Consider the following 11,339-nt stretch of genomic DNA (forward strand, 5'->3'; position numbering starts at 1 on the left):
ACTCACTCTTCTCCACTAGGTTTGTGGAGTTTCTGTTTCAGAGAACTTGTATCCTGTGCCTGAGCCATTTTCTTCTAACTTCCTGAGGAACTTTTCTCTGCAGTGCAACATTTCCCTAATAAGTGCTAATGGCAAGTTAAGCTCTACTCCGTGACCTTAATTAATTGTTTCCTACAGTTGGCACTGTTGCCTGAAATTAATAAGATCCCTGCCTTGACCTTAATAAGTCAATAGCTGATAAGTTTTGCCTCGTGAGTGTATAATAGGCAAACAACCAGCCTTATCACTTTCTTTTAATGTTAATTCCATATTACTCACCTTGCTTATTATTTCTTCCTTTCCAATGAATGTAAACACAAGTTCCTTCTTGTTAATCAACTCAGTGCTGGGGTGAGCAGTCCAAAGGGCAGGGAAAATCTGTTAAGATCTGCCTGGCAATCCCAACTTTCTTATGACCCTAATTCTGGAGGCAGCCCTTCCCACTTGGACTCACCAAGGCAGATTGAGGAAGGATCCCCTGGTGCTGTTGGATGTATTTCTGAATAAATTTTATTAAGGGTCTGTTGCTAGCCTGGCATCTCCCTTGATGTTCTCATTCTTTGGCAGCTATTCTGCAAATTCTAAATTAAATATTGATGCACAGACTAACAACTAGTACTTGAAGCGATAATTTCCAAAGAATGGCTTTTATTACTAATTCTTTTTAAGCAGGGAAAAGCCATGGCTGATATAAGAAATGTCACTGGAGTACTTCAAAGTAGCAACTCACAGTTAACCTTTGAGATGGGCTAATCCTTTGAGATGGGCTAATCACCTGGGAGAAAGCTTCTTCAAGCTGTTTTTACTGCTTGGGAATGGAAAGGGTCATCCACTAGAAATATTTTCAGCTGGATAAAGACTAAAAAACTGAAGACTCAATATCTTTTCAATCATCCTGCATAGCAAAATTGTAAGATCATATAATCAATAAAATACAATTTAGAAAAGGAATAGTAAACATCATATACCATTCTTATAAATAGTACATAAGGAAATTAATAGGAGAAAAATAAAGTGCCATAAATCTGTCAATAACTATTGCAATTAAGTTTTTTTAAAAATCACCAAGAGAAATGACACTAACGAAGACTGGAAGATTCACACTGGAAACACATGCTGGAATGACCATCAGATTGCAGGACAGGTATTCTGATTGGTTGTCAGACTCCCATGGGGCCATAAGGGGTAACTTTGTAGATTGTCTTGAGTCCCAGGCTTTGTTGAATCTTGCTGGGTGATTTAATGAAGGGGCTTTGGACAATTCCTATGATGGCTTAATGGCTTTGTACAGTTTGGATCTTGAGTGAGGGCTAATCCTACCACTATGGAGCTGGAGGTCTTTTGTCTTGTAGATAAACTGGCTCCAAAATATCTGCTGGGGCAGAATTTCTGTGTCTCTTAAGATTTTTATTTCTTTTTTAGGGGAAATATTCTGCCTTTTAAATATTTCCTAGAATATTTCATTCTTCAAGGAGATGGATGTGTGCTAACATTCTACATAGGAAAACACTGTGGTTTTGTGCTCACTTGGGAATTTTTTAAGGTGTCAGAGAATGGGTACCTTATAATTTTGGGAGCAACCAATTTCTTAATATAATGTGGATTTAAATGAGTAATATTTTTAAAAGACAAAATCATAACACTTTTATAAAATATGTTTTTTATTCTTTGAAAAATAAACATAAAAGCAAAAAATTAATTCATAACATGTTTTAAAATTTATTATATAATTGTAGGAATGCTAAATATAGCTTTATGATAATGGTATTCTATAAGTGTGTAAAATTGATTTTCATGTTATTTTTTGGTATTTACAAATAAACAATATATACAGTACATATTCATCAATGATATATAGCATTTCCTTTAAAAATTGCAATGCAAACAGTATGTCTAATGTACATAACAGTAAAAAATGCTACTATAATATGCTTTGCTAATATATATTACATTAATCAGTGGTAATATTATATATATTTCTATTTCCAAACTCAAATGTGTCAGATGAAACATAACACAGAAAAGAGCAATCAGGCTGAAAAATGATCCATTAGGTTTACTTGTTTGTTTGTATGTTAAACTTTTTTTTCTAGATTCAAAAGTAATCATATGCAGGGTACCTCATTATTTCAAATAATAAACTCCTGGAAATATTTTGCCCCATTTGCTGTTTTAAAATTGCCCATGAATTGACATTGCATCATTTTCACTTTCAATTGACATTGCATCATTTCCACTTAAAAAAAGGAAAAGACTATAGATCTGCTATGTGCAGATATGAACAACACAATATCTAAACATTATTTTAGATTGTCAGAATACTGCATTGTATCCCTAATCTGAAGTGAATCTTGAATATATATCACTTGTCCCCAGGCTTGAGCAGTATCAATATGGAAAAAAAGAGTTGCTCTTTCTTTTTATGGGGACTTTCATTCATAGAATTTTTGTTTTTCACAAGGAATTTAACAATAAAAAAAAGTAATCCTTCCCAGCTCTACACAACATAAACAAAAATCAGCTGAGCTCTCATTAAAACTTTTATGCGTTAATAGTTTTTATTTCCACTTTCTTTTCCTGTTAAATTATTAGGGTGCATGTGCCTTTTCTATATTAAATGTATATTACAGTAATTAATCCTGAATCCTTAAAATTGTACTATGATTGTAATATGGTTACTAGAACGCTAAAAATAAGTTTCAATTTAATTTAAAACTGGATAGTTTTTGCAATATATATTTCTCTAGTTTTTTTCTTTCAGCTTTTTTTTGCAGTCTAGGAGACATAATCAGATTGCAAATGAATATCTTGGAGGTAGGTATCAGATACTACTGAGTATGCATGGCATTCCCCTCTTCCTCTCTATCTTTGGAAGAGGAGATCCATGCATATACAGCAAACAGGTCATATTTCCAGACCCAAAACGTGTTGGCAGAAAGATGGCATACACTGCTCAAAAAATAAAGGGAACACTTAAACAACACAATGTAACTCCAAGTCAATCACACTTCTGTGAAATCAAACTGTCCACTTAGGTAGCAACACTAATTGACAATCAATTTCACATGCTGTTGTGCACATGGAATAGACAACAAGTAGAAAGCATAGGCAGTTAGCAAGACATCCCCATTAAAGGAGTGGATCTGCAGGTGGTGACCACAGACCACTTCTCAGTTCCTATGCTTTCTGGCTGATGGTCACTTTTGAATGCTGAGGATGCTTTCACTCTAGTGGTAGCATGAGACAGAGTCTACAACCCACACAAGTGGCTCAGGTAGTGCAGTTCATTCAGGATGGCACATCAATGCGAGCTGTGGCAAGGTGGTTTGCTGTGTCTGTCAGCATAGTGTCCAGAGCATGGAGGCACTACCAGGAGACAGGCCAGTACATCAGGAGATATGGAGGAGGCCGTAGGAGGGCAACAACCCAGCATCAGGACCGCTACCTCCGCCTTTGTGCAAGGGACAGGAGGAGCACTGCCAGAGCCCTGACCTCCAGCGGGCCACAAATGTGCATGTGGCTGCTCAAACGGTCAGAAACACTCCATGAGGGTGGTGTGAGGGCCCGATGTCCACAGGTGGGGGTTGTGCTTACAGCCCAACACCGTGCAGGACGTTTGGCATTTGTCAGAGAACACCAAGATTGGCAAATTCGCCACTGGCGCCCTGTGCTCTTCACAGATGAAAGGAGATTCACTGAGCACATGTGACAGATGTGACAGGGTCTGGAGACGCCGTGGAGAACGTTCTGCTGCCTGCAACATCCTCCAACGTGACCAGTTTGGCAGTGGGTAAGTGTGGGATGGTGTGGGATGCCATTTCTTTAGGGGGCCGCACAGCCCTCCATGTGCTCGCCAGAGGTAGCCTGACTGCCATTAGGTACCGAGATGAGATCCTCAGACCCCTTGTGAGACCATATGCTGGTGCGGTTGGCCCTGGGTTCCTCCTAATGCAAGAAAATGCTAGACCTCATGTGGCTGGAGTGTGCCAGCAGTTCCTGCAAGACGAAGGCATTGATGCTATGGACTGGCCTGCCCGTTCCCCAGACCTGAATCCAATTGAGCACATCTGGGACATCATGTCTCGCTCCATCCACCAACGCCACGTTGTACCACAGACTGTCCAGGAGTTGGGGGATGCTTTAGTCCAGGTGTGGGAGGAGATCCCTCAGGAGACCATACGCCACCTCATCAGGATCATGCCCAGGCATTGTAGGGAGATCAAACAGGCATGTGGAGCCCACACACACTACTGAGCCTCATTTTGACTTGTTTTAAGGACATTACATCAAAGTTGGATCAGCCTGTAGTGTTTTTTTTCCACTTTAATTTTGAGTGTAACTCCAAATCCAGCCCTCCATGGGTTGCTAAATTTGATTTCCATTGATAATTTTTGTGTGATTTTGTTGTCAGCACATTCAACTATGTAATGAACAAAGTATTTAATAAGAATATTTCATCCATTCAGATCTAGGATGTCTTATTTTTGTGTTCCCTTTATTTTTTTGAGCAGTCTATATGTCAAAGAAAGAGAAGAGAAATGCTAATATCTATAAATTATCCTGGAGCCACATGAAGTAATGTTGGTGAAAATACATTCTTGAAATATTAAAGAATCCACTTCCTCTAGAAGAAATGGCTACCTGTGTGTGTTCCTGCATTTCCAGCAGAAGTGTGGCCTGGGCATGCACACATGGTGGACAGGCAGCCAGTAAAAAGTCTTCAAAGTACAGGTACCTCTTGTTTAGTAATCACAATTGGCACCAACCAATTGGTAGTTAAGCGCAAAGCAATTGGTAAGTTAAACTACAACGTTGCTTATATTTCAGCATTCCTGTACTTTACAGACCTGCAAATGCAATGATTGTTTATAAAGTTACTTTTTCCATTATAACTTTGGATAGTTGCTAAATGAGGCATTCTCTTTTTTTAAAAAAGGATTACCTTTAGTATGCTTATCCTTTTGCAGAATAGAGCCACTTTAATGCTTCAAGGAACATTAACTGCCTTCTATGGATGCTTTGCACAGCTCTGAAAAATATATTGCTAAAACCTATCCATAGCTGGATATAAGTATGTTATACTGTATCCTTTAATGAAAATACACTAACTGTGGAAAACATGCAGGTTACTGATTTGTGTTCGGTACCCCTATTCAATGTCCTCATAAAATACTCATCTGAACTTTGATTTATTTGAAAAATTACAGTCTAATTGAGAATTTACTTTACACCTGTATTTAGAAACGCTCACTCCATTAGTTATGGCCATTCCTTGTGGTAAGATTTTCCATTTTTCTTCTTCTCCTTTTGTTCTTTCTGGAGGCGCTCAAGTTCGGCTTCATACATCATTTCCTGAATCAGATATTTTTCTCTTCTCATACGATCCCTTAGATCTTTAGGAAGATCTGGGATTAAATAGGAAATCAAGTGTTTTATGCAAAACACAAGGTGCTGTGAAGTAAGTTTTAACAGCATGTGAGTTTACTAGCATAAAAACATGAACACTTACAGTAATCTTTATTATTAATAAATGTAATGGGAAAAATACAGTCGTCTCCACACACTCTTTATATTTCTGTATTTCCTTTTTTAAAAGAATCACTTCATTTCTATTAACATCCTCACATCCCAAAGAGACCAAGAACAACTACCGGTATCTATTTCTTATTGTACTCAAATAGCAAGTGTCAGTGTATTTAGTTCACTACAATAAAGAAATAGATAGGAGGAGGAAACAATCCAGATACATTTAAGAATTTTTTTTTGTTTTTTTATTTTTAGTACTATTTAAATTAAATTTTAATATGTTCTGTACCTCCCTGGTACTATGAGCCATCCTACATAAAAACAAGAGCTATTTTGAATTAATAGATTCACATAGGAAGATCTTATACTGTGAATTTATATGAATAGTGTTGTAAAAAAAATTTTTTTTTTTACATTTCAGCAACCTTTCAATAGATAGTGGAAGAGAAAAAAAGTGAGCACAGGCCATTATTAGGAAACCAGAATTTATTATACCCAGTGTTAATAGTATCAGCATTTTATACCTTGACATTGAACAACTAAGTAGCAGTTCAACAGTGATGGGTTTCAAATTTTTTTACTACCGGTTATGTGGGCATGGTTTGGTGGGCGTGGCGTGGCTTGGTGGGTGGGGCAGGGAAAGGATACCATAAAATCTCCATTCCCTCCCCACTCCAGGGAAAGGTAACTGCAAAATCTCAATTTCCTCCCGATCAGCTGGGACAGGAGACAGAGAAGAGATGGGGGTGAGGCCAACCAGAGGTGGTACTGCCGGTTCTACGAACTACTCAAAAGTTTCGCTACCAGTTCTCCAGAACTGGTCAGAACCTGCTGAATACCACTTCTGCAGTTCAGTCATTTTTAGGTTTTACATTTGGAAGGCTGCAAAACTGAAACTTACCTCAAAAACAATAATAAATGCTAACCGTGCAGCTAAGACATGCCAGAATTGTAGTGTGTAACCATAGGGCACTGGAGAATGAGGGGGATCACGATAGTCTCTGTACCTGAAACGACAAGCAAAAAAAGGATAAATTTTGTCTATTAAAATTCAAAATATCTACCGAATATATATCAACACTACTATGAAATTAAGTCTTTCGTGAAGCCTTTGTTCACCATTGAGCCCATTAATAACTGAAACCAAAGGTATTGAAAAGATTATGGAAATTCCCAACATACTGAGCTTCTAGACAAACAAGAAGATGATTTAAACCATTTATATTTGCATAATTCGTTTGCCATTAAAGAGAATAGTATGACAGTTGTAAATATAGGTAATAATATGAAGAAGAATGACATACCAATCCTATCTGTCATTGACATCCCATTCCACTAAGTACGTATCTTTGTGAGGGACACATGGAATGATGAGGAAGAAAGGGGACACCTGACAAGCTAGTGAAACCAATCAGATCAACCATGGAAATCAATGGGTTAAGTCATCATATGTCACAGGTTGTCACATTTATCTACGTAAATCTCTGGTTTTTACTTTACTACTTGTGCTTCTTACCTATTTCTTGTGTTTCTTTCCCTCTTCTATCTATATCTTGCTCTTCATCTTTTGGTATTAAAATTCAAACATAGCTTCTGCATTACATTTAAGAGCTGTTATATTTTCATAACAGGTTTGATGTGACTACAGATAATCCTCAGGTTACAATGGCAATTGGAATTGGGAACTCCATCAGTAAGCAACATGGTTGTAAAGTGTGTCATCACATGATCATGCCATTTAGTGATGCCAATTCTGGCAGTTCCAATTGCCATTGTTAAATGAAGAGCACACGGATTGTTAAGTGGGGGCCTCCTATTATTAACTGCAATAGTATGGTAAAATGTCTTTGGGAAAATAGGCAAAATGATGCTGTCTAGGGAACAGTCAGATAAGGGACAGCATAGCCCATAGCTGCATAATGCGTAAAAAAAAGCTTAGGAAGGACTTTTCTTAAGCTGATGGCAGAGAGAACTGTACTTTCACACTTATAGGATTCTGTTAATATACCGGTAGTTTTACAATGAAGTAGAAATAACTTATGTTTCTTATTGGGTCTACCTAGTAAGGCTGACATTGTGACTTCTGACTTCCTGCTGCTTACCCATTTTCTTTGCTTGTGGGAAGTCAGCAAGGAATGTTGGAAATTATGCTCATGTGACCAGCAGGACACTGCAAAATCCGAAATTCTGAGGACTTATCCTAGGTCTCCCTTATTCAATGCCGATGTAACAACAGTCACTGAATGAATAGTCATGATCTGAACTACCTGTACAAGTCACAACTTAAAGGCAGATACCAATGGTCTCCATAGCTACTAATGTCTCTTGTATCTGTGGGAGGATGTCAGAACAGGCAAGATGGTGATTGTGGTATGATTGAGGCTCTACCAGTTTGTACATGATTCAATGTCATGCATATCGGTTTTTATCATGCTACAGCTACCTTGCCTGTTTGTCCCCTCCCTGTGGATGTGAGTGGATAATGTTCTAGCTTTTTCTATAATAAGCATCTTAGTCCTTTGCTTCATATGCACTACATTGGATAAATTAGTATTTTTACCATCCCATATTGCTAATGGAAGTTGTGATGAAGACCTAAAAAATCAGGAAAATCCTGATTTGATTTCATATGGCATAAAAAGTTTTTATTTTACTTGGGCAATCATTTAAAGTTTTCTATTTCTGAAAATGGATTTTTGTAGCTACTATTGCTTTAGGTCAGGATTGTCAAACTGGTGGCCCGCAGGATGGATGTGTACACCCGGGCCATGCCCACTCCAGCTCCATGAAGGGGGAAAACATCACAAAACGTTACATGAAAGCAATGTGACACCGCAAGTTTGACACCTGTCTTTAGGTCAATGTTATTTTTAAAAAAAAGATGTCTACTGTTTTGAATAAAACTAATGATGGTAAAGCAGTAAAAATTCTGATAAACATGCAGCATTTTCACACATATTTCTTTACCTGCAATATTTTAAAGATGCATCAGAAAACTCACTTCCATTTGATGATGCCTCTGAACGATGTTCAAAATCAGACACCAGAAATAGTGATAAACTTGCATTAAGATAGCCAACCATACACCTAGAAAGAAAGAATGATTTTAGTCAGAAGTCAGCCTTCTTACACCAGATTCTGTAGTAAGTACTCACAAAAACTCAGGTCCATGTTACTTAGATCATTTGCTAACAATGAACATCCTAGGAGGAGCTGTTGGATTTAATTCTGGATTGACGAAAATAATACAGAAATTATATGCCAAGCTTCTGATCATTTATAATTGAGAAAATAAGAGTAAACATCTCTCCCAAAGCATTAGTCTGGTTATTTGTATGTTGAGATAAATATACACCGAGGATTTTATTATCTGGAAAAAACACAAAATTATTCAGTTTTTTAAAGGGCTTAGGATTTCATAACTTCAAGAGAAAAATACTGATTCTCAATTAAAATATTTGTTCTGCAATCACGTTATATAAAATTATTTAAAAAGAAATCCCAGTCAATGGAGAACTGCACATGGGGTTCTAGTTAGTAATTCAGCAAATGAATATACTTTATTTTAGTCATTAATCAATTTTTAGTTAATCTATTTTTAATACTGAGCCAAAGGCCTATAAGGAAAAGATACTTTTTTCACAGTTGGAATGAAGAACAAACTTAACAAAATTAAAACTACAGAATATCCATTGGGTTCAATGGAATCTTAATAAAAGCAAACTTAGATGATACTGATTCAGTTGAAATGAATGGGATGAAGTGGAATAGGACACACCGAATGCAGTATGGATCCAACCATTTTTATGTTACTATATTATTCCTAAATAATACTTTTATTTTCAAACTATTATAATATATATTAGTTAAATATTTATTTGTGAGTATGCTAAATATATACTTCTCTCATGCTGATTTTTTTTTTGTATTTTCAACTTCAATTGGCTCAACACACGTATGAATTTTTTAAACTTCAAATCAGTTTATTAATCCTAGGGAAAAAAATAACATATAACAATGAAATGTCATTAAATACAAATGACAATATTGTAGAATTGCCTTGTCTTAGAATTACCTTTATTTGTCCTCAGATATAGCATATGATCACATCATTAGCTACATGAGACTTCATTACTTCCAAGATTTAAAAAAAAATATGTCATTCCACCCCTAATAAAGCCCCTTTCTGAACCTAAATGGGATACAAACAACTCAAGCTCTGGGGAGCCCATCATAGGAAGAAGGGCAGCTTTGAAAAAGCCCCCGGATACGGCAATCTTTTGACAGTGATCGGTTGACAGCTACAACTGGAGTGGAGTTCAAGCACTTTCTACTGGTCACTATGATGGATTAAATACATAACTTTATTGACTTTCTTATAAAATGGGTTGTTTAAACTGCTACGTTTCTTCCAGTTCTCACCACTGTTCTTAATACTAGCAGCTTAAGATGAAAAACTACATATAATGCAGCTTAAAATGTATTTCCTCAGAAAAAGCAATGCAGCTATACATTGCTAGAAAGAATAATCAATAGTTCAGCTCCTCACACTCACCTTTACAGGAATTTTTTATAGAAATTAAAGCAAGAGAATATACTGTAGGCTTTCCCTCTGTCTGAAATTAAGTCAATCCTTGACTCATTAATGAATGAGCAGAAATGCATACCCAAAATTATAACTTTGTGTCTTTTATCCTTCTGTGACAAAGCAGCAATAACATCCAAATATATTCACTCATAAGAAAATTCAAATTTCCAAAATAGCTTTCTGTATAGCAGGAATGCAAAATATAACACATCTAAATTGTTAATGAAACAAATGCTGCCTAGCTTATTATGATTCAGATATATAGATATGCCATCTGTGGTCATTCAAAAGCCTATATATTACTGAGAGGTTTATTTCATAGAAAAGAAATATCAAAATAGAAATAATAGATCTTATTGGTCACAGAGGAACATATTGTTTTATGTGGTGGCATTATTTAATATTTTTTAAAGTACAGTTATCTTTAATATGACAATCACAAATATATTTGTTTAGTTATTAGCATCAGAATACTTGTTCTTTCTAAAAAACTTTGTGGCCTGCTTTCTCATAAATAGCTAATAAAAGTTGGTTGTATTATTGGTGATTTAGTCTCCCTCAAATTATTTTTATTATTTTTGCAGTAGAGTCAAGCAGCAGAATAATTTGGATGCAAAGAAGAAGGTTAACAATGATATTTCTTTTTAAATATCTCATGAAAAAATTCATAGTCCTACCTACGGAAAACTGAATGAGGTCTTAGACATGTTACTATGAGGTTCTAAAACTGAAACTGCAAAAGATATTTGGATTATTTTGTGGCATATTTCTTAAAAAATTACTTTTGTCCAGCCTCTCCTTGACCTGCACATGGTCCATATTTGTAAGCATAAACAAGCCGTGGAATGAAATCTGAAGTCACAGCAATAACAAACGCATTTGTGATGACAGAAAGAATTCCAATGCCTTCAAGAATTCCATACCAGATTCCTAACAAAAGAAAAGAAGAGGCATGTCAGTTTCAGCTTCTGAAATTATTAGCTAAATTGTAGCATTTATGCACTACTTTAATCAACATTATTTATGGCCCAGTTCTAGATAGGTCTACCAGACGTATGCCTACAAAATGTCAATACCAAAGATTTCCCCATTAGATGTTTTTTCAAATGAATTAAAAAAATCAGAATCTGTTAGTACCCATTGATAATCCTATTAATAAGTTTTTGCAATGTGCTAGTTGGAAAAG

The 11,339-nt window shown here is 36.1% G+C and overlaps 1 protein-coding gene across 1 annotated transcript in view; it reads right to left on the reverse strand.

Moving 5' to 3' along the window:
- Positions 1-5,298: 5,298 nt before the first annotated feature.
- The window catches only part of ANO4 (anoctamin 4), a 108,953-nt gene continuing 102,912 nt past the window's right edge, over positions 5,299-11,339 (reverse strand). The window contains 4 exon segments of the mRNA XM_032221164.1: positions 5,299-5,490; positions 6,467-6,572; positions 8,533-8,652; positions 10,936-11,083. Of these exon segments, the coding sequence (XP_032077055.1) occupies positions 5,299-5,490; positions 6,467-6,572; positions 8,533-8,652; positions 10,936-11,083 (566 nt within the window).

This window comes from Thamnophis elegans, chromosome 7 (genome assembly GCF_009769535.1).
Source record: "Thamnophis elegans isolate rThaEle1 chromosome 7, rThaEle1.pri, whole genome shotgun sequence".
NCBI lineage: Eukaryota > Metazoa > Chordata > Lepidosauria > Squamata > Colubridae > Thamnophis > Thamnophis elegans.